General features: G+C 37.6%; 1 protein-coding gene across 14 annotated transcripts in view; it reads right to left on the bottom strand.

Moving 5' to 3' along the window:
• The window catches only part of Kif1b (kinesin family member 1B), a 138,151-nt gene that overhangs the window by 82,446 nt on the left and 31,439 nt on the right, over positions 1–24,266 (bottom strand). For 4 of the 14 annotated variants that reach the window (XM_060379057.1, XM_021636171.2, XM_060379062.1 and 1 more), the window contains exons 3-15: positions 23,817–23,893; positions 21,686–21,865; positions 20,530–20,595; positions 15,270–15,448; positions 14,578–14,689; positions 11,334–11,411; positions 10,175–10,240; positions 9,259–9,276; positions 7,585–7,660; positions 6,407–6,485; positions 5,353–5,495; positions 4,291–4,332; positions 1,155–1,366 (exon numbers count right to left, since the gene is read on the bottom strand). In XM_060379057.1, coding sequence (XP_060235040.1) covers positions 1,155–1,366; positions 4,291–4,332; positions 5,353–5,495; positions 6,407–6,485; positions 7,585–7,660; positions 9,259–9,276; positions 10,175–10,240; positions 11,334–11,411; positions 14,578–14,689; positions 15,270–15,448; positions 20,530–20,595; positions 21,686–21,865; positions 23,817–23,893 — 1,328 coding nt within the window. The remainder of the gene's footprint in view (positions 1–1,154; positions 1,367–4,290; positions 4,333–5,352; positions 5,496–6,406; positions 6,486–7,584; positions 7,661–9,258; positions 9,277–10,174; positions 10,241–11,333; positions 11,412–14,577; positions 14,690–15,269; positions 15,449–20,529; positions 20,596–21,685; positions 21,866–23,816; positions 23,894–24,266) is intronic. The other 10 variants (XM_060379061.1, XM_021636176.2, XM_060379063.1 and 7 more) reach the window with 4 other exon arrangements.

The following is a 24,266-nucleotide window of genomic DNA, read 5'->3' as shown; positions in this document are numbered from 1 at the left end:
TACTGCTCCTGGTTTTCATACTGAGGAAGAGACAAGACAGAAGTGGACACAGCCAGCAACAGACTGGAAGAACCCTCCACCTGCAGAGCTGGGAGCCAGGCATGAGTGATGGTTAACTGAATCTGAAGTTAGATGCATATCTGACTGTGTCAGTGAGAGTACTGCCAGAAAAGCTGAACAGCGAAGAGCCACCATGAATGTGGCAGCGCCATCCTATGAGCTAGGGCCCCAGACTGAAATAAAGAAAGGAAAAGAGAAGGCACCTGGGTACTGGCATTCTCCTTTCTCCGTTTCTTGATCTACAAAGATGTGAACAAGCAGCCTCACACTCCTCCAGCCATGCCTTCTCTTTAGACTAACCTCAAACCATGTGCTAAAGGCAACTCTCCCTTAAATTGCTTCTTCTCAGGCACTCGGTTCCAACAAGTAACCAGTCCAGTGGGCAATCCGCAGATGTGCGGCACCACGGCTCCAGAACCCCAACTGCACTAAACAGGAGGAGAAAGCCCTCTTCTCCCATAACTAAGGGCTTTCTGAAGAGTTCTAGAAGTTACAATTTCACAGAGCCTAATAAACCTGGTATCACTACTCAAATGTTCAAACTTCCAGTTAGTTGTATAATAATGTTACTAACAGAAGAATGGCTCTACGGAGAATTCTATCTTCAATGAAACCAAATTTTCCAACTAGTTATTTCATTTAAAGCTAAATTATTACTACTTTAGAAAGGGTTTCACATTGCCTAGGCTGTCCTCAAACTCACTATGTAGCCAGGATGACCCTGAACACCTCATCATCCTTTCTCCATCTTCTAAATACTGCGTTAACAGGTTTGTGCTACCATGTCTGGCTTTAAAACTAAATTCTAACAAGCAACTTCACTGTGACTTATAAAATTACCTGCAAACTAATGGAAATCTCTACTACTCAGCTTTTTTGCATGGCTAACTTACGACCTTTCCATCTCCGGCCAAGTAAAACTCAAGCACTCCGATAAAAAGAAACTAACTTAAATAAAACAAATAATTTCAATTTCAGGGCATTTCTGTTAACATCTCCATGTGCTAAGCCAAAATTTCTGTGAAGCTCATTCGGTCCTAGTTCTGCCTTCCCGAACAACATAGAATGCTTCTGCATTCACTCTTCAGACTTACCTTCAGACGCTCGATGGCTTCTTCCCCTCCAGGTGTAGACATGATCCTCTCTTGAATACTGGTCACAGATGTTAAGCCCACCTGACTATTAAGTGAGCATGAAGATGGAGATGAAGTAAGGGACCCCATGGATGCTGTGGAAAAATTGCCAGGGCGTTGATTCTCAGAGGCTAGCAAGTACCTATGCTTATTGTTCTGAAAATCTTTCAGATCTGGGAGACAGAAAGAAGGGAAGGTAGAAAAAGAGAAGGCAAGGAGCAGAGGAGAAAAAAAGACAGGAAGGAACACCAGTGTGAGAAAGGACAGCATCAAAGCGCCAAGACTAACACAGCTATAACACAGAGACAAGCTACAGACTGTACTAGATGGCAGTTCTAAAACATGTCGCTCTTCAGTATTTGCTCCTAAGCAGTTAGCCACTTGTGAATTTAGAAATGAGATGTTTCCAATGTGTAGGGTATAACCAGAGCTTCAAAGATGTTCTTCTTAAGCAGGTAAACTACAGCCCTTCAATTCTTCCTACTATTCTACACCTTCAATATCTACAGTTTTACTATATTTTTAAACTCCAGTAGTGTTTAACAGAAAGGGAAGAATAGCAATTAATACCACATATTGGCCTACTTTAGTGTTTAATGGAATTCAGACAAAAATTTAAGAAATGTTAGTTACAACTCTGAGCATTTAGTAGAGTTTCTGCATAGCCACATTTTAACAGCCAAAATACATTCTAAATTAAAAGGTAATACAGAAATGAGAATAATTTTGAGGAAGTAGGATATGAACTTGGTCATGAATGGTTGTTTCAACAGGAAAGAACAATTAGTTAATTAATAAGTTTTAGTATATTTTTAATTTATGAGTCACAGCAAACAAAAACTATTTGATAATTGAAGTGAAACCCTTCTAATGGCACAATCACTGAGCCACTGTTAAGCCTCTTTCCCAGTATAACAGGCAAGTTTTCAAGACCTATTTTCACTAATTAAGGTCTGGAATACAGCTGAAAATTATGCTCTTAAACTTGGTCCTGGTAAAAGTCTATCAATAACAAAACTCACTGATTTCCTTTTTTGGATTTCATTCATTAACCATCCTTTTAAATAAACATGGCTACAATCCTTTTTGTCCTGTTTGTTGGCTTGAAAAGTGGGACTCATGCAGTTCTGCCTAACCTCACACTTGCTATATGACCAAGAATGACCTTGAACTCCCGACTCTTTGGTTTCCTACTCCTGAGTGCTGATACTGCTGGGATTTCAGATGTGTGCCACCATATCTAATTACATTTCCACATTAAAATTAGCTCATTAAGAGGTTTTAAAATTGCATTTATTTATTGTGTGTGTGTTCCTGTGTGGTCAGGGCAACTTGTGAGAGTCAGTTATCTCCTTCCACAATGTAGGAGTCAGGATCTAAATGGCAGCAAGCACCTTTATCCACTGACCCATCCTGTTGGTCCTCACTTTTAAATTTGAGAAAAATCTATATTACTTAAATTCTTATCAAAGCTAGGTTTTTGTTAAAGAATATGAGGCAATAGAAGTAGTTGGGAAAAAGAGTCACTCAAGGGTGTAGTCATCTTTACTATTTAATGAAAACCAGTTCTTGAAGCCCCTTAAAGCCTATGGTAGTTGCTTCAAGACAGTTTGAAAACTACCATCTGCAAATATAGAACATCGGGAAACAAGCAAAGAGGCATGTTTTTAAAAGCAAACAGGAACTGGAGCGAAAATCATCCATCAGATGATGGCAGCAAGGTGGGAAGGAGGGATGGGTGGAGATTAGAAGGTCCTGTGGACACATGCAGCCCTAAAATGAATTAAAGAGATCCAAGAGAAACTGAGAAGTGGCCAGGGCTGCTTTCCTTTGTGGACACAAGATTAAAACTTAGTCATGCACGGTTTTCAGGAAATGTCACAGTGGCTCAGAGAATAAATAGGCAACAGGCCAGCAGCAGCACCTTGAACACAAAAGCAAGAACAAGAAGGCACCCTCTCCACACCAATGTCCCTCAGTTTTGGAGATCTCAGACAGAGCTGTTCCTGGCAAGAGCCACATGTGTGTCTGGGCATGGCCGTCCTCTGGGCTTAGAAAGCACAGTAATGAGTACTCTGAGGTTTCCTACATATTTTCTTGTCTGAAATGACTTTTTAAAGATAAACAAATAAATAGAACCTAAAAATTAATTCCCAAACTGAGATCTGAGATATCTTTTTTTTTTTGAGATCTGACATATCTTGATGAGTTATCGTAAAAATATAAATACTATTTCCTTGCTAACATTTATATAGAGAAAATGGTCTGTGATCTTTTGTAAGATATATCTTCATTTAATTTATATACTTTAGATATCTATTTAAAGTCTTTAATTTATGAAAGGAGAAAAAATGTCTATCTAATGATCAAGTAAGATAAGTCTCAAGGAAATGAAGAAAATCAATGGAGTGTATGCACAGGTGAGTACTAACCCAAAATACACAGAGCTCTTTAATTACAGTTTGGCTAACTAGAAATGATTTTTGTAATTATACAAAGACTCACATTTACAATAATTAAAAAGGAAATTTTCTATTAAGTAACTGGATCATAGAAGGAAGCAATTCAAGAGGGGGAAAAGGTGTTTATGTAGTAATGATTAAAAGCAAGAGCTCTGAGTTAAACTGCCTAACCTAAACATAAGAAACCATGGTACCTCAGAAAATGAACCACTCCTGGCTATGGAAAAATAGGAATAAAGTAATTTTATCAATAACAGAATTTAAAAAGAGATAGTATGTTTAAGGTGCCTAGAACAGGTATATTATAGATTTTCAATAAATGTGAGCTGCTATTATCACTAACCTTATCTACTGTGATTTTGAATTTTATTTAATTATAGAGATAGAACACTGAAGACTGAGTGAAAGACTCAAATTCTACACCTCACAACTTCAGTAAAGGCATAAACTAAAATTAATTAAATTACTTTGCTAAATGGAGAAGGGTAAAAATAAGAGAATTGGATTTTATAGTACACTCTGTCTGGGATTTCCCTGTTAGGACTGCTGGCATGCAAAGCTCATGTAGGGCTGACCCAGCAAAGGCAGGTTAGCAAGTCAGCGTACTAGAAATAACCAATACATGATATACACACATTTGCCTCCACTTCCAGAGTAATCATCAATCAATGGATCAACTAAAGGTAAGCAGGAGGGAAAATACAAGAAGGGTCAAAGTTCAGATTCAAAATTGACATAGAGTGGGAATAGAGTAGCATTTGGAAGATAAAAAAAATGAAAATTCAGTAATATATATTATCATTTTCACAAATTATATTAATTAAAATACAGGTTCCAGTCAATAAGAGCTAAGTTGGAGAAGGGTTGGAAATCTGTTAATATTTCAAAGTATACAATATTTTTACATTAAAAATAAAAAAGATGCTTTATTAAACAAACCCATATTCTATCTGAATAAGCTATTTTATGGCAAGAACTTTTTTCTAAAATGCTGAGGCTAAAAGCAGAGCTTTGCACATGCTAAACAATGAGCAATAATGAGCTGCACTGCCAACCACAACTTAGAAGTTGGATTACACACTGTATGAGAGATGACTAAGATTATAAAAAGCATGCACTATAAAAGAACACTGCGCAACAGCACTTTCTGGAAGTCTAGCTCTTGAACTTGACTTAGACTTTTCCTCTTCACTGTTCCGTGGAGAACAAGGGTCAAAGGCAAACCTTACCGAAAGTAGACTCGAATGGTGGGTTCTTACATGTGCATTATTACTCCTACATCAATCCAGGGAAACAAAAGCTTCCAGGTAATGTTTTTATGAAATGGTTAATTTTCCAGAATAAATTTAAAATTAAAAAAATCATTTGGATATCTGGACGTATTGTACATAAAGAAAATTTGAGGTTATTTCACTGACATTTTAAGAAGAAACAACCTCATAAAACCATTTGCACTACCATTTAGTTCCATCAAGTCTTTAAAATCTAAGCTTACTTTACTTACTTATTTGAGATATGGTCTCATTGTGTAGCTCTGGCTGGCCTGCAGCTCGCCGAGTAGATCAGGCTAGCCTCGAACTCACTGAGATCAGTCTGCCTCTGCCTCCCAAGTGCTCATCACACCCAACCCTAAGCTTGTTTTAAATATAGAATCTGGAGAGGAAAATAAGAGTCTGTATGATCCTTAGTTCACTTACTATCAATAATATCTCCCAGTCCCTGAGCACGAAGAAGGTCCTTCAGTCGTGTTACTTCCTCCTTTAGCTCCCGAACCAGCTTGGCATTAGGGTCCTCATTAATAACAGCATTGCATTTAATTTGTTTTGCACGATCTGCATATCTAGATACAAAAAGACAATGCATCCTTGCTATATCTCAGAGACTCTTCTCATAAATAACATGCCATTACCTCTAAAGCAAACATTCTGACTACTTCCACATTTTAAGAACCTTGATAAATAAGTTATTTGTTACGAGCACCTTACAGAGGTGACAAAGACTCAGAAGAATTTAAGTGGTTGGCTAAGGTCAAAGTAGAAATAAAACCAGAGAGAGGCACAAACCCAGTGTGTCAGTCCACAGAATGTTCTCTTACTGAAAAAATACCCTTTTTTCAAAAGATTTATTTATTTATTATGTATACAATGTTTTGTCTACATGTATGCCTGCTCCAGAAGAGGGCACCAGATCTCATTATAGATGGTGGTGAGCCACCATGTGGTTGCTGAGAATTGAACTCAAAGCCTCTGGAAGAGCAGTCAGTGCTCTTAACCTCTGAGCCATCTCTCCAGCCCTTAAAAATATCTTTAATGGGAGAAGGGAAGAAAGTTTCAGATTAAAATATTTCACACACAAAAGTGTGATGAATATTCAGTTGGTACTTTATCAGTGCTATATGTACTGATAAATGCATTACTTTTTACAACTTGAATATATCTATAAACTATCTATAGAAAGAATACTTCTATTAATAGAGATAAATACTATTAGAAAGTTTTATTATCTAAAAGTTATTTAAATATCTCAGTCAAGTAATCTCGACATCTTTCCTGTAAAAAAAAAAAAAAAAAAAAAAAAAGCTCTAATTTATACCAATGAATCTGAAAGCCACAAAAGTAAACTCCATTATAACAAAAATAATTTCTCCCTTATTATGGAAAAAAGGATCAAAAAAAAAAAAACAACCCCTCACAGTGAAAGAAAATCTCTGGTAGACAGAACTACTCAGCTACTGAGATCAAAGGAGAGTACCTCAGGGTGCTCAAAGTTTCATCGTAGTTGATATCTGCTGGGCTCAGAGCAGCAACCATTGCAGTTCGAGAGTTTCCACCTAAGAAAAGACATTGTGAGGCTCTCAAATTACACTCAGTATTTAGAAGAATTTTATTTACTGTGTTAAAGCTGACAGCAGTTCCTAAAATTTAATTTAAAACAAACAAACAAACAATTTTTTTTTCTTTTTTTGGCTAGGTGCTGATTTGAGCTAGCAATCTTACTGCCTTCATTTCCTAAGTACTGTGATTACAGCTATGTGCCACCAAGCTCGGAACCCAATAACATTCTTAAATGTTCCCATGCTATGCACTGTTCCACTCATATTCTGCTTTCTGAATCTGCTAACTTCAGTTCCCGTCCTCCTCTTCCTTATGACCACTCTAGCCAGGTATGGTAGCACATGCCTACAATTTCTGCCCTGGAAGTGGTATCAATGCCAGCCTGGGTCCTGTCTTAAACAACCAAACACTCTAATCAAGATCTCAAGCACTCCACCAAAACTGCCCTCAGTGATGGGAAAGTTGCTTGATTTCTTTTTCTTAATGAGGAAAAAGGAATGAAGAGAATGGCTGAAAGGTCAAAAAACATCAGTAGTACTATGTAGACTGTACTTTACTATGTAAAATTCAAAGGAATCTGAGCTTTTAAGTACTCTGAGACAGGGCTAGAGAGATGCCTCATCGATTAAGAGTGCCAACTACTTTTGCAGAAAACAGTGTCTGTGCCCAGCACCCACATGGTGGTTCACAGCAACCTGCACCTCCAGGAGATCCAGTGCTGCCTCCTGAGCTTTGTGGGCAGCACACACACACAGTACACACACATACATGCAGGCAAACACTCGTGTACATAAAATAAATAAGCTTTGATAGGAGCAGGGAGATCTTAAGAAGGCACAACATTTGTAAGTAGCTGGATGAAGTGCAAAGTAACTGTTCCTTAGTACGTGAATCTGTCCTGAAGTATGTGAATCCAACCAGGGAAAATCAAACTCAAAAACAGAACAAGACAAGAAACACTCAAGTGAGTTACTATGACTATCTAGGGATGATTCTTCTCCAAAACAGACACAGAATAATGGGCCACAAAAGACCATCATTAAACAGCTTTAAAATGACAACAACAAAATTAACTTGTACGAGTGGTCAACATACCTAGATTTTCTCGAAGGAGCCAAGTAAGTACAGAATCCCTGTAAGGAATAAAATCAGTTTTCTTCTTCTTTTTACTCTATTAAGGAGAAGAGAATAACTTTAGCAACATCATGGAGAAAATTTATATGAAAAGCAAACCAGTCTAAAATTCTGAAGTAAATCAAACTGTAACAGAATTCCATTACGACGAAAACGTTCTATTCAAATTTCAATTCTTCAAAAAGCACATGCATTTCATTTTAAAATCTTTATAACAAAAAGTCAGGAGAATGGTATTACAATGTATATGTAATATTTTGCCATTACCCAAACACTTGAGTAAATTGCAAACACAAAGTCTAAATACTTCAGCAGATACATAGTATATAAGGAACAAATTTAATGATTTTTAAAAGATTTGTTTATGTGTTTATTATACAGTATTTTGCCTGCATGTGTGCCAGCAGGTCAGAAGAGGGCATCGGATCTCATTATAGATGGTTGTGAGCCACCATGTGGTTTCTGTGAATTGAACTCAGGACCATTGGAAGAACAGCCAGTGTTCTTAACCCCTGAGCTATCTCTCCAGTCCCCAAATTTAGTATATTTAGTACTGTAATACTATTTTCTAATATCCTATCCATGTCTTTAGACCATGTCTTTAAAATACTAACTTTAAAGAAAACCCAGTATTTAACTTATAAACACTTCAAGCACATTATTTTTGACAAGGAGTTAAAGAAATAGCATAACCAAAATCAGCACTTGATACACCAGATAAAATACCAAGTTTGGTTCCCAAAAGGAGAAAGCCAAATGTTGTCCTCAAACATCTGCACATGTACCTTAGCACATGTCTGTCCACAACAATAATAAAAAAAAAAATCTTTTAAAACAAAACCCCAAAGGTGGAGTAAACAAACACATTAAGCATTTAAGCATTTGAATACTAAATATTTTAATACAAATACTGCCTCTACCCTGACTGTTTCTCACAAAATTCTTAACTATTAGGTACTCTGAATTTTTTTTTTCTTCAGAAAAATGACAAAAAAGATTAAAGTAATTGTAGAGAAATACAAGAAGGAAAAAATATATACCACTGGGTAAAGGAAGATATAAAGTCTTTTCTAGCTTCAGTTAAAAGTTTAAATTGATTCTATAGCCTTTACTTTATCTATGTATAACCAAATAATAGAAAAAGACGTTTTAAAGAACTCATAAGCTTCTATGGTGGGAAATAAGATAAAATAGAATTTACATATATTAGTAATATATAAAACTGTTTTATCTTACTTGTTTCCAATAATTTCAATAAATTAGCCATGCTTTTTACAGGACTCCTGTAAATTCAACTTCCTCCTTTTTTTGAGCGGTTTTCCTGAACTATTCAGAGATACTTTAGAGACCAGTGGAACAAACCTGACACAATGTAAAAGCCTCCTCAAATTTCTCTCTTGTTCCTTTATTTTTATTCCTTCTCCAAAGTACTTTATGTTCCTTAATTAATTCTGCTGTGAAGTCTCATGATTCACAGCCACCCTAAATAATCATTCTAAATTCCAAAGCCAGAAAAAAATGAGAAAATCTTTTTGAAGGTTCTATTCTAACTTATGCCCTATTTATTCTCTAAAAATGTTAAAATCATAGAGCTAATAATTTAGCTAGTTCACTGTGACCAATCCCCCACCGTACCTTGCTCGTGCAGTTATCCTAAAAATGAAAGCATTTAAAGGAAAGAAAAGGAACACAGGATAAGCCTCTAGAATAAATGGAAATCAGAATGCTTTCTAGAGACAAGGAAAGATTTAATTATTTTTAGTGATTTAAATGACTAATTAATCTATATTAGGACATACAAAAACTACCTTAGGTCTTAAGTCTAAAGAATGAACAGCATACAAATTTTGGTTTAGCTTTAGTGTGCCAGTGTTGCAAAAAGAAGTTTTAATCTACATATGTAACACAGAGACAAGGATGGTCTTTTAAGATTGTGATGGCATTGAAAAATTACAATGTTGTTACTGTCTTCAGGTGGTGGCACAATGCACTGTTTGTAGAAACACTGATGGAAACAAACCTACTAAACAGCCAGTTATATAGAACACACAGTACACATAATTGTGTTCAATACATGGCATATATAGTATATCACTATACTATTTGCCCCATGGTTTTTATTTACTACAATGACAAAATCAGCTAATGGTACATTCCTAAGAATGCATTCATCTCATTATACACGACTGTATTTTAAGATTATATATTATTGGCTTCTAAATCAATATCATTCTCCAAAATATTCCAAAAATTCTATATTCTAGCATGAGACAATGTGGGAAAAGCTACAAAAATAGATTTGGTTATTATGAGTTGTGAAGTAAGGTTCAAAAAAAATTAACCAAATTTTAGCTCTAGCTTCACATAGCTATAGTTGTTTTCATCTACCTTCAATACAAAGTCAAATTGTATTATACTCTAGTCCTACCTGAAAAAAATTTAAAAATCATATAAAAAGGCCAAACCCAGTACAGTCTTCATATGGAGGCACAAATGAGCATGCTTATTTGCTAAGCAGACACTTCATGTTAGAGTGAAACAGAAAACTTACCACTTCCGCCAAGGCTGAAATGACTTTGCCCAAAGTTGTAAGAGACTTATTAATATTTGCACCTTCCTAAAATAAACACCAAACATGAAATTTTAAAACAAATAATTTCTACTACTGCACACCGTTCATTTGGCTACAAGCTGAGCATATCTGCTTCTTTACGACATAAGTTCTAAAGACTCCTGTAACCTTTGATCTTTCCTCTGCTCACTTGGTAACATGCTGAGACCCCATGCCCACCTCCCAATCCTTCTGCCTTCAACATGCTTTTGCTAAAAAATGGTACAGAAGGAAGGCTTCCTCTCACAACTCAACAACATGAAAGGCCTGTCCCTGTTAAACAATATCTCTGTCAAAGCTCACACTTGTCCTTACATCTGTATCTTGTATACCCCATTCCCATTACTGTCTCTCCCATCTAGCCAAATTTTGCCCATTTCTCAAAATATAATATGACCCTCACTCCTAACCATAAACTCTTCCCTAAGTATTTTGTTATCTAACTTATCATTTTATTGAAATTATAGACCAATAATTTGGATTTTTTTCATTAAAAATTAAATTTAAAAATTGGGTTTGGGCCAGTTGTAGTGCTGTAAGGCTTTAATCCTAGCACTTCAGAGGCAGAGGCTGGTGGATCTCTATGAGTTCAAGATCAGCATCGTATATGAAGTGAGTCCAAGACAGCCAGGGCACTGTTACATTGAGAAACCCTGTCTTTAAAAACAAAAAGAATAATTTTTTTTAAATTATGTTTTGTGGCTCACACAGTCTCTGGTGCAGCCCTCTACTGCAGCACAGAAGCAGCAAAGGGCGAGGGCATAGCACAGTTGACTTGGCTACGTGCACAGAACTCCAGGGCCCATCTCCAGCACCAAACAGAGACAAGCGGGCTGTGCTTATAATCTTAGCACTCAGGAGACAGAGACAGAGTTCAGTCTCATCCAAGCTATATACTACATTCAAGGCCAGCCTGGACTACAGGAGAACCTGTATTCAAATAAATAAATTAGTAAATGCTACCATAAACATATAGCTCGCTCTCAATAGAATATTGTTTGTAAAACTAGGCAGTAAGTAGATTTGGGTCCTAGCCATAATTTATAGACCTATGATACAAAACACTTGACTGACTGGACCATTTTGCTAAAATAAATACCTTTAATCGAGTTCCTTTGGCACCAGTTGAATCAGCTCGTTCACTTCCTGCTAGATCCACCAAGCTGATCTTACTGACCTAAGTGAAGAACAATAACATGGAAATTAAAAAACAAGCAACATGGCTAGGTGTGCTAAGACATGACTGTGAGCTCAAAGATGGTAAGCTCTATATAGTGATAATGAGCTCAAGACTTTAAAAACAACAACAAAGCCCAGGAGTAGTCTTTATACTTGGGAAGCATTAGATAGATTGGGTAGATTTCTGTGAATTCCAAGCCAGTCTGGTCTCCACGCCAGGGAGACATACTGACCTCTTTATGTATGCACATGTGCATATACATACATCCACAGGTGCACACATCAAACCTATTAAAGTGGCATATGAAAGACGAAGCACTGAACAACTGCAGCTCTCATAATCTTTTGGTGGCAATATTTTAAAAACTGTTTAGCTGTTTCCTTTTTTTTTTAAGATTTATTTATTTATTATGTATATAATGTGTGTTTGCATGTACACCTGCATGCCAGAAGAGGGCACCAGATCTCATTAGAGATGGTTATGAGCCACCATGTGGTTGCTGGGAATTGAACTCAGGAGCTCTGGAAGAACAGGCAGTGCTCTTAACCTCTGACCCATCTCTCCAGCCCCTGGAGCCTGAATTCTAGCTTTGGAAGGGTACTCAGCGCTCTTAACCTCTGACCCATCTTTCCAGCCCCCTGTTAATAGCTGTTTCTTAAGAAGCTAAGTATACCTGTAGTTCCAACACTCAGGAGGCAGAGGCAAGCAAACTTCTATGAGTTCAAGGCCAGCCTGGTCTACACAGTGAGTTCCAGGACATCCAGGGCTACATAACAGGGAGATCCTGCCTCAAAAGATAAAAAAACAAACAAACAAAAAAACCCAGACCTAAACCCAGACTCTAAATATATCTGCCGTGAGACTCAATTCTACTTTTCATTATTTACCAATATAAATAAAAACAAAATAAAATTCAAATTGCCAGCTGTGCATGGTTTGTATAACCTGTGTCCCCAATACATGGAGCTCAGTAAGTGTGAGGTCAACTTGAACTGTAGAATGAAACAAGTTCTCAGAAAAACAAGAAGCAAAACAAATCTCCACACACACGTACACAAATGTTCATAGGGCCAGGTGAATGAAACAGTAGAATATTTGTCAGCTAAGAAAAGGAATTAAGTATTGACATAATAACAAATAATATCAAAATTATTATAAGCAAAAGAAAAGTAGTAAAAAATATAGTATATATCTCATCTACATAAAATTATACTAAATATAAACTAATCTAGTGACAAAAAACATACTAAGAACTGCCTGGATGAAAGAAAAGAAAGAAAGAAAGAAAGAAAGAAAGAAAGAAAGAAAGAAAGAAAGAGAGAGAGAGAGAGAGAGAGAAGGAGAGAAGGAGAGAAGGAGAGAAAGAGAGAAAGAGAGAAAGAGAGAAAGAGAGAAAGAGAGAAAGAGAGAGAGAGAAAAAGAAAGAAAGAAAGAAAGAAAGAAAGAAAGAAAGAAAGAAAGAAAGAAAGAAAGAAAGAGAAAGAGAAAGAAAGAAAGGAAGACTGCCTGGATGATGCAGCAGAGAGAACAGAAAAATACTATAAAGTTATGAGGCAACATTTTAGAGTAACAAATATTCTCAGTATACTTATTATGTCACATATGTAAGCATTCATCAAAAATGGTCAAATTTTATACTTTGACAATTTTCAGGATAGTTTAGACAAAAGTCTCCAGAAGGGATTATTTGGGTTTTTTGTTTTGTTTTGTTTTTTGATTTATTTTATTTTATTTTTTAAATATTAGTTACAGTTTATTAACTTTGTATCCCTAGCTGTAGCCCGCTCCCTCATTCCCTCCCAATCCCACTCTCCTTCCCTCATCTCCTCCCTGCCCCTTTCCAAGTCCACAGATAGGTAAGGTCTCCTCCCCTTCCATCTGACCCTAGCTTATCAGGTTTCTTCAGGACTGGCTGCATTGTCCACCTCTGAAGGGATTATTTGGAAAGCTACAGGGTTAGGTGCAGCTCAATGGCAGAACACTTATTTAGCATGCAAAAAACTGGTTTCAATTAGCTGAAACAAAAAATAGTCACTAAGCATACAATGATTCTAGCTTCTAGTGACAACACTATCAGAAAGCACTCACTTTACCAGGCAAAAGGCAGAGAACCCTGTCAGAGTACCAGTACAGTAAGTCTAGAGTCATGTCCACCACATGAGGACATAGCACAGTGGTGCAGCGCTTACCTAACATGAATGGGAACCTATGTTCAATTCCGAGCACAACAATAATACAGCTGAATGAAACTTGAGATCTCAAGCGGCATCATCCTAAGTACGTTTATTGGGTGCGACAACAAAATTAACAAATACTGAGCGGCCACTTGACGCCAGGCACCACCATATGCACTTGCGCTACATTAGTACTTAACCCTTTTAACAACCCACTGAGGTTGTCACAGAAGGAGGCATCAGAGGCATACGGAGGTTCAAGGTAATTTGTTCAAAGTTACGCAACCAAGAAGTAGTAAAGTCAAGACTCAAAGCATTCAATTTCAGTCCAAGATCCAACATATTTAACCACTCATAGAATGAGAAATTATCAATCCAATGTGGCTGGGGAAAGCTTGTCTAGCAGGCTAGATGTGCTCCGTTCCTAAAGCACAACAGACAGCTACGAAGGAAAACAAGGGGCTGGGAATAGCTCAGCAGTAGTGTCTGCCCACCATGCAGTAGGTTCTTAGTTCAATCCTCAGTAACAAAAACGAACAAGTAAGCATAGGTATTTATTAGACAATATTAGAGTTGTTATAGAGTTTTTTTCCAGGAATGAAGTGTGCTTAATCACCACAGACATCAGTGTAGTAACTTTATCAATGAACAATATTGTTGTCCAGTCAAAAAGAAAAAGTATTTTTTCCTAACAGAACCACTTAACTGTCCTTGCATAAAATAAGTAAGCTACTAGACCCAAGGTTTTAAATTTTCTTAACTGTGTTTTCTATCTTTCAGTTCCATTGAAGACCCACACTGAAAACTGGTGAGTAGAAATTAAAAACCACCTCCACTAAGTAAAAGAACAACACTTATCCTGTACAAAACAAAAAACAAACAAACAAAAAAACCCAAAAACAACAAAAAACTAATGCAGAGGGTAGTAGTATAAAAGGAATTTCTCCACAAAATCTCTTCACAGCTCAAGAGATCAAAAGTTCTCCTACCTTTTCAGTTGAAAGGTTAGTCTCTGAATCGTGTTTCTTCTGGGTGAAAACAATGGTAAACACAGCGTGGGAACGGCTGCTTGTTTCATTCATGTTGGTAGCTGCCACCGTCCTAAATAAACCCAAAGGTGACCCATTGACAAGAGATTTTTTTTCCATGAGAGTTAAAATAGACAGCAGCTTTATACAGCCACACATGACAATCACTGACAACAGCCTCAAGTTTGCTTAGACTGGAAGACTGTCACCTTCACAATTGCCCTAGATGCTGTCTTATTCGTGAGCCCATCAAGTTACCCTACAACTCAAAAGGCTCCCAATCAGAATCGCTTTTCAGATTCCAGCTCTCCCTTTAGTAATCACCAGAGCGTTTAATTTTTATTCTGTATTATGTGTTCATTTATTCCAGAATCAACTCCTACCACAGCCTCAGTAGACATTACAGCTAACACTTTACCACGACTTAATCAACACCCAAGAGTTAACCTGTTGGAACAATGCACCATTTTATGGAAAAGACAGCTACTTAATATGTTGAAGCCTATACCTCTCCAGCATAGCCAAAAACTCAAAGGAGCTCTACAATTAAAGCAACTTTCATAGGTACAAATGTCACTTTAATCCTTATGATGAAATCAAAGGACCTCAAAATATGGCAAAGGACTCAGTCATTGGTCTATATCCCACCATACCTGGCTTTGTTCCCAGCATCCATGAGGTCAGCAATGTCAGTGTAGGAAGTGACTGCCAGCTTGGACAGATCCTCCACATAGGGTCCAAGAAGCGGGTGTTCACGCACACGCAAATTACCCTTGTTTTTGGGATTCAGCAAATCTCGTACTCTCTCACAGTAAATTTCCATGTAGCTCACCTAGGAACATTTTATTAAAGTAAATCAAAGGATCTGGAAAAGATATATACACATTAAATACTTTTTCCAAACTAAGCATAGTTATAAAGACCTTGAAAACTCAGAATTTTAGAAGGCAGAGACAAAAGGATCATATATTCAAAGACAGCCTAGATTTAAAGGAGAGAGAGAAGGAGGGAGAGAAATCCTGTCTCATTTTAAAAAATGATTTAAAAAACGGGGAGGGGGGCTGGGCGGTGGTGGCACACACCTGTATTCCCAGCACTTGGAAGTCAGGCAGATCTCTGTGAGTTCAAGGCTAGCCTGGTCTACAAAGCAAGTCCAGGCCAGCCAAGAATACACAGAAAAATCCTGTATGAAAAAAACTGTAAAAAATTACACTGTACAATTACCAGTTAGAACACCATAGCCATGGACCCTTTACTAGCACTATGTGCAGATATGCTGCATGAGTATTTCCACAAAAAGGAAGATGCAAACAGGTACACATACCAGCTATTTTTCTAAGGCAGAAATTATATTTTTAGTAGAACTTTATTATTAGTACCTCTTCTCTTCTGTTTTTGTTTTTCTAAAGATTTATTTGTTTATGTATGAGTGTTCTATCTGCATGTTTGCCTGCATGACACAGAGGGCATCAGATTTCATTATAGCTGGTTGTGAGCTACCATGTGGGTGCTTTGAATTGAACTCAGGACCTCTGGAATGGCAGACAGCACTCTTAACTGCTGAGCTATCTCTCCAGTCCACCCACTCCCTTTTGAAACAGTGTCTTTATAGCTAGCTAAACCAGGGCTCAAGCTTGCAATCCTTCTGCCTCAGCCTCCCAAGTACTGCCTTCTAACCACTGTTTCAGGCACTTGGCAGAAATCAATAAATAAGATACCATGCTAGTGAGTTTATGATTCTAGCAATAACAGACTGACAAGAACAGTCAACATTAAAATATAATAACAATTAGTAGCCAGGAAGAGATGGCTCAGGGGTTAAAAGCACACACTGTTCTTACAAGGCTCTAGGTTGATTTCTAGCACCAATGTTGGGCTGCTGGCAAGTCTGTAATTCCAAATCCAGTGAATCTGATGCCCTCTTCTGGCCTCCACAAAACCTGCACTCACATAAATACCCATACACAGACATATACATAAGCAAAAAATTAATATTTTAAAATATATAATTTAGGGGCTAGAGAGATGGCTTGGTGGTTAAGAGCACTGCCTTCTCTTCCAGAGGACTGGGTTAAATCCCCAGCACCCAACAGCTCACAACTGTCTCTTAACTCCATTTCCAGGGGATCTGACACCTTCACACCAATGCATATGAAATAAAATTAAATTTAAAAAATATAATCTATAGGCCAGTAAGAGGGTTCAGTGGGTAAAGCACTTTGCCACCAAGCCTGGAGCCCTAACTAAGTTCAATCCCCAGGATCCAAACGCTGAAGGAAGAGTCATAAACTGTCCTCTGACCTCCACATTTACACAGTGACATGCACATCCTCTACTCCCCAGCACACAGAGTAATAAATGTAAAAATGAAGTTATAAAAAGGAACCTACGAAATGTTAGAACAAGACGAATGCACTCTAGGAAAGAAAAACAGAACAAAGCAAGAGATCAGAGTGTTGGGGTAGAGTCAAGTTCTAATATTAGCGTAATGGTCAAGGCACCAAGAGAACAAGACTTGAGCAAGAATTTGAAAAAGGCAGGCTGAAATTTAAACAAAGAGCTATCCAGCAAAAGGCCTAGGAGTGTGGTTCAGCCTAGTATATATGAAGCCTTAGGTTTAATCTCTAGACTACAAAAAGAAAATTAAAAACAGGGTTGGGGGACAGCAAGATAGCTTAGCAAGCAAAGCAGCTTGCTGCTAAGCCTTGACAACCTGAGTTCTGTCCCTGCGTGCAACATGGTAGAAGAAAATCAACTGTAAGCTGTCCTCTGATCTCATGTACCCTGGCACTTGTGTGACACACACACAGAATAAATAAATGAAAAATAATTTTTAAAATGTTAGCTATATAAATAGAATCCTTGCCTGGTATACATAGCCCTAGGTTCAACTTCCAACATTAGTAAACTAGGTATGGTGGCATATATCTATCATACCAGCACTAAGGTGGACAAAGGAGGGTCAAAGTTCAAGATAATCCTGGGCTACAGTGTGCCCAGGCATAAATGAAAATTTGTCTCAAAAAAGAAAAAACTTACACATAATCAATCATTACAAGGCTGGGCATATAACTCAGTGGTAAAATGCTTGTGTGACTCCCTGTGTACAATCTTGAGTACTGCAAAAACATAAATAAATATATTTTTTTAATTATGGGAAAAAATATATTCACCCTGAGAGGTAAGCCATGCTTCAATAGATGGCCCTACACCCAGGCACATACTGGCAGTACTAAATGAACTCACTGAAGCTAAAATTAAAAAAACAAAAATGTGAAATTAGAAGTCTAGAATGGTGATGGGGGCAGGGAATTGGAAGGGAAACAAAGGGAGGAGGAGTTCATCAAAATGTATTATTCAAACAAGGAATTCTCAAACAATTAACAAAAAGATATCCAGAGGAAGACAATAGGAAGATTATATACTAAGTCCTTGAGAGAGGAATGCTACTGCTCCATTATAGAAACTGAGAAAAAAACAAAGTCAGTATGGCTGGGGCAAACTGGTGCAGAAGTGATAAAAAGTGGTCAGGAAATGTAGCAAGGAACCATAGTGTCCACCAGAGCTTGAAGGTGCACCCCACATGATTTCTGGAAACTTTAATGGTATCTTCCCTATTTCCTATAAGCTGAAAAAGTCCTTCATCTGACTTAAAAGAATTGTCATAAGATGAGACAAGCTGGTTAAACAGAAAATTAAAATGAAGCTCACTCCCTTTTGGTATATGATAGCCATGAGTGTGAGAGACTTTGATCATGTTATTTTCCTACATTGCTGACATTTTAACCAGAACTCTACAAATTCAAAAATGTGTGCAACCATTAATTAGCAATGAATTGAATAAAACAAGTAGGAACTATGTAAGTACTGTCAAAAAATCACATCACATATCAAAAAAAAAAAAAAAAAAAGGAGGAGGTGGTGGCAGCAGCATTGGCTGAGCAGGTTGGCACATGCATTTAATCCCAGCACTCAGGAGGTAGAGGCAGGCAGATCTCTGTTGAGTTCACGGCCAGTTTAGCCTGGTCTACACAGTGAGTTCCAGGACAGCCAGAGCTACACAGAAAAACCCTGTCTTGAAAACAAAACAACAACAACAAAATTACTAGGATTTTCTTAAGAGGCAGCTTTATTTCCCAGAACAGTAGATTCATGTTAAAAAGAATCTCCATTGCTTTAAAACCCCATACACAAAGAGTGTTTTCCTCTGTGTGTGCATCAGCAGCTTCAAAATCACATACTTACTAGCTATCTTAAAGAAGAGAGCTCAAGTAAAAAAGATTGTGACTCCCAGATATAAATGAAGTTTGTGTTGGTGGTACTGTAGTAAGTGTAACTGCCTTGCCTTCGAAACATTAAGCAAGTGTGCATATAATTTACAAGACAGTCAACCACAGTAATAATCAAAGAAATTAAAATTTAACAAATAATTATGTATTACAAAATGCTCAAAACCATGTACTATTTGCTTTTCCTTTTGACTGTTTGTAAGTATGTATTTGTAAACATGTGTGCAGGTGTCACGCCTGCCAGGCAAGCTACAGGTGGATGTGGATACTGATACGGTGCTGCAAACACAACTCAGAGCTTCTGCAAGTGCAGTCCTCATTCTTAACTCCTGGGCCATCTCTCCAGCCTCAAATTGGCAAAGAGTTAAAAATAAAAATACTAAGTATTTAAAAGAGCACAACCGTTGCCAATTTCTCCTGGAAGAAAGAAAACTGCTACAGTCTTTCTAAAAGGCCATTTGCCAATCAAATGTATCACTTAATAACCAAGATACATATTAACACTCAAGTGATACAGAACTCTGAACAATCTTAATTGCAACATTATTCATTATAAACAAACCTTAGAAACAGACTAAATCCTTAAAATCAAGGGAATACTTTAAATGAGTAGCAACAAAGTCACAACTGAGAGCCACTTAACACAATTTGAGATAGCCTAGCTAAGGCAAAGAGTTCCTCCCACCTATAATCCCAGCACTGGAGAGGCAGTAAGTAGATCTCTTTGACTTCCAAATCAGACTGGTCAACAAGGACAGCCAGAACTAATAAAGAGACCCTGTCTTTTAAAACAAACAAACAAAAAGCAATGGGGGCCTAGTGTGATGTGAGCATGGAAAGGCCATTTCCACCAAGCCTGACAATCCTTGGGATCCACATAGCGGAAGGAGAGAATCAACTCTGGCAACTTCCATTCCTGTATTCCTACATCATGGCACTTCATTGTACGTGTATGCACATGCACAAAAACATCAGACAGACAGACAGACAGACAGGCAGACAGACAGACAATAGATAGATAGATAGATAGATAGATAGATAGATATAGATATAGATAGATGACAGATAATTAAATACAGGAATATTTTTATGAAATAACACAGAGCCAGGCATGGCAGCACACACCTTTAATCTTAGCACTCGGTAGACAGAAGCAGATGGATCTCTGCAAGTTTGAGGCCAACTTGGGCTACACAGCAAGTCCAAGACAGCAAGAACTGCACAGAGAAACCATCTCGGGTAAAAGAAACAACAACAACAAAAAGAAAAAATATGCCTGGGCACAGTGGCACACACTGTAATCCCAGCATTCAGGGATTACCCTTGTCTTGAAAAACAAAAAACAAAAAACAAAAACAAAAACAAAACAAAACAAAAAAAAGTCTGGATGGGGTGGCACATATCTTTAATTGCAGTAGCAAGTAGGCAGAGGCAGGCAGATCTGTGTGAGTTTGAGGCCAGACTGGTCTACAGAGTGAGTTCCAGCTACATTAAGACTAAGACTGCATCGAGAGGCCCTGTCTCCAAAACAAGAAAGAGACAGAGAAAGAGAAAGACAAGAAATGAAATGAAATGAAGGGATAGGAATACAAAAGTCCCTGGTTTCAATAACAGCTATACTCACCTCTACAGAGTAAGACATTTCTTCATTACAGTTGTCATTGATCTTCTCAAAAAGTTCTTCACACAACTAGGAAAGCAAAATGAAAGGGACTGTGAACAGCTCAAATCAGACATACTACATCATCCACAGCATTAGAGAATTAATTAGTAAGATATTCTTTCTGTTTCTCCAAATATGCATGTCATAAACCTGAACACAATATTTTAAATAAAAATTAAAATATGCTTCTTATTTTTATTCTCCTTCAACAACAGAAAACTGATATTATTTCCTTATCCAAATCTGATTCTTCATACTGTGCCCAAATAACTAATTACATATCATTATAGCAATAAAACTAACTAAAAATGAGTATAAAACTTATGATCAAAAACTTAACTGCAATAGCCTGCATGTGGTGGTGCACACCTTCAAACCCTGTATTTTGGATGCAGAAGCAGGGGGAGCTCTGTGAGATCTAGGCCAGCCTGCTCTACATAGTGAGTTCTAAAAAACCCAGAGTTACATAGTGAAACTCTTTCAAAAGGCAAAAAAGCAAACAAAAACAAAAACTTAACTGCAACATTACTCATCACCATCAAAACTTACAGTCTAAAGAGGGTATGGGGACATACAGTTCAGTGCAGTTGATAAAGTGCTTGCCTAGCATGTTCAAAGCCCTGGGCTGGATCTCCACAACCCCACAAACTGGCATGAGAGCACACACACAAACTAAAATAATAAATGGGATAGAACTGTAGTTAACTGCAGAGTACTGTTCTAGAACACAAGGCCCTAGGTTCTATCCTCAGGACCACAAAAAAGGGAAAATAAAAATATATTCCTTAGAGAAGATCTACACAGGAACTTTTGATCAAACCAGAACAACATGGCCTGAGTGTTCCAAGGTTTAGAAAAAAGCTTTAAGAAGCTGAGAACACTAAAAGATAGGATAATATGGCAGTGCGAAAACAGTAGTTTTTAGAAAATGTTAACTTGCCCATCTTAAAAATCTATCTATATACAAGCCCATTTTTTTTCCCTCTAGATAGTAAGCACCTTTGAGGAAAATAAACAGGTCGTCTTAGTGCCTCAATTCCAGTCCCTGAATACATTTTTGCCAAATAAAAAGCAATTTGAGACTGAAAGTATTTATTGATAGTCACAGATGCTTTACCTGTGGGATGATGCCAGCCTGGCTTTCTTCTTGTTTCCCCATCATTGTGTAGGATTTCCCAGCACCAGTCTGCCCATAGGCAAAAATACAGACATTATATCCTTCAAAGGCATGTAAGAGCATTTCCTTTCCGATGTCATTGTACACACGACTCTGCGATGCAAAACAGGGATCTTCAGGCTGTAAAGATTAGGAAGAAAAGTTGTGACATTTTAATAATATTCTTTCCTTATGTTAATTGACTGCTTCCATATTTCAAAAAAATGTTCGGAATCAGAATAGTCATTTAAACTATATTATACGTTTCAAAAGACCATTCTACACTTTTTTTTCATTTTACAGACAGACACATAGAGAGATACCATAGTAGTTGGAGCTCAAAGATTTTCTTAAGTAGAAAATAGGAATAACAGACCAGAAGTCAAGTTCACATATAAAACTACTTCTTTGAACTCACTGTAAATAGTGTGGCTGTTTTCAATATATACAACTTTGGTGAAGAACATTTCCAATTCCTCCCTCAACCTTTTCCTTGATGATTAGGCTTTGTGGATAGTTTGGAACATCTCTCCTCAGAAAACAGGAAAAACTTAAAATGTCTAAGAAACAGATGGCACAGAAATGGAAGCAAACTCAAGTTTAGAAGCAGTCTGTAAAAGTCAACAAGATTTCTATATTGACTAAAGCTGTCAGGGAAGAATCAAATACTTGATTAAAGTAACTACTTTACTCTTCAGGTAGTAGTCTCTGTGCCAAAAATGAACTAATGGCTGGGGGTGGTAGCACCAACTTTTAATTTCATCACTGAAAAGGAAGAGGCAGGAGAATCAGGAATTAAAGGTCAGCTTCAGCTACACATAGTGAATTCAAAGCCAAATGAGATCCTGTCTCATTTTTTTTTTTTTCTTTTAAGTTTTGTTTTTGAGAGTCTCACTATATAGCCCTGGCTGGCCTGCAACTCAGAGAGCCATCTGCCTCTGCTTCTGACTGCTGGATATAAAGGTGTGTGCCACCACACCAGCGCTTCAAAACAATTGTATTAAAAATTAAAATTGGGAGCTGGAGAGATGGCTTAGGGGTTAAGAGCACTGGCTATTCTTCCAGAGGACCTAGGTTCAATTCCAGCACCAACATGGCAGCTCACCACTATCTGGTCTGTAACTCAAATTCCAGTGTTCTGATTCCCTCACATGGACATATATGAATGTCAAATGTATATAAAAATAAATAAATTTTTTAAAAAATTCAAATCAAGGGCTAGAAAGATGGCTCAGTGGTTAGGAGCACTATCTGCTCTTCCAGAGGTCCTGAGATCAATTCCCAGCAACCACATGGTGGCTCACAACCATCTATAAAGGGATTTGATGCTCTCTTCTGGCATGCAGGTATATATGCTGATAGGGCACTCATACACTAAATAAATAAATAAATCTAAAAAACAACAACAACCTTTAAAAAATTAAAACCAAGAGGCTGGGGATATGGCTCAGTAAGTAAAGGGCTTGTGTGCAAACATGAATGCCTAAGTTTAGAAAACCAGCACCACATAAAAGCCACCCTGAGTAGCATGCATCTTCACTCTACTGTAAGTTCTCCGGAGGAGCCTCAGGCTCCCTGAACAGTCTAGCCAGTCTGTGAGCTGTAGATTCAGAGAAGCCCTGGTTCAATATGGTGGAAAGTGATGGAGGAGGACACCAGCTACCAACCTCTACTCTCCACATGTGCACACATGCACCCCCTGCACATGCACACTCACAAACACACACACATTACACAAATGAACAAATAAATAAATTTTTTTAAATGAACTCATGAACTGGGAGTTTGTTAGCCTGGTGGTGTGGCTCATGCCTGTAATTCCAGCACTTGAGAAGGTAGAAGGTAAGTCAGGAATACTGGCACAAGTTTGAAGCTAGCCTAGGGTATACAGTGAGTTCAATGCCAATGTGGGCAATGAGATCTGTCTCAAAAAACAAAAGACAAACAAACAAACAAACAAAAACAAAATCCTAATCTGCCCCTCAAACATACACAACTCATCCTTGACCATAGTCAGAAAATAAGAACTGGATCTTGGAACATCTAGGGATAAAAGAAAGCAAGAAAGGAAAAGGCAGGCAGAACAACTCACCGAGGTGTGAGACCAGTAAGAGTAGTCAAAGCTGAAGGACTTTGGTGCTTCCTTTGGGTTCTTTGGGTTAATAATACCTACAGAATAAAAATATTTGTGTTAAGCCCTTCAATTACAAGTTCATTGGCTCCATATATTATATGTTTAAGTCATCCCAAACAGTACATTTATACTATCGAGTCCTAACAAAAAACAAAAATACCATTGTTTAAGAGGCAATTTATACTGGAATGCATGCGCACACGCACACGAGTGCACACACGCGCACACACACGCGCACACACGCACACACACACACACACACACACACACACACACACACACACACACACACACGTGGGCACATCAGGCCACAATACTCACTTGGGTGTTACCAGTATTCAGAACAGAGCCTAGTATGTAACAGGTTCTCAGTAAATCTTCTAGAACTGAATGTTTGTCCTTCCTTAG

The sequence above is a fragment of the Meriones unguiculatus genome, chromosome 3 (assembly GCF_030254825.1).
Source record: "Meriones unguiculatus strain TT.TT164.6M chromosome 3, Bangor_MerUng_6.1, whole genome shotgun sequence".
NCBI classification, from domain to species: Eukaryota; Metazoa; Chordata; class Mammalia; order Rodentia; family Muridae; genus Meriones; species Meriones unguiculatus.
Note: the sequence above shows the minus strand (reverse complement) of the source record. Positions and strands in the feature narration are given on the sequence as shown.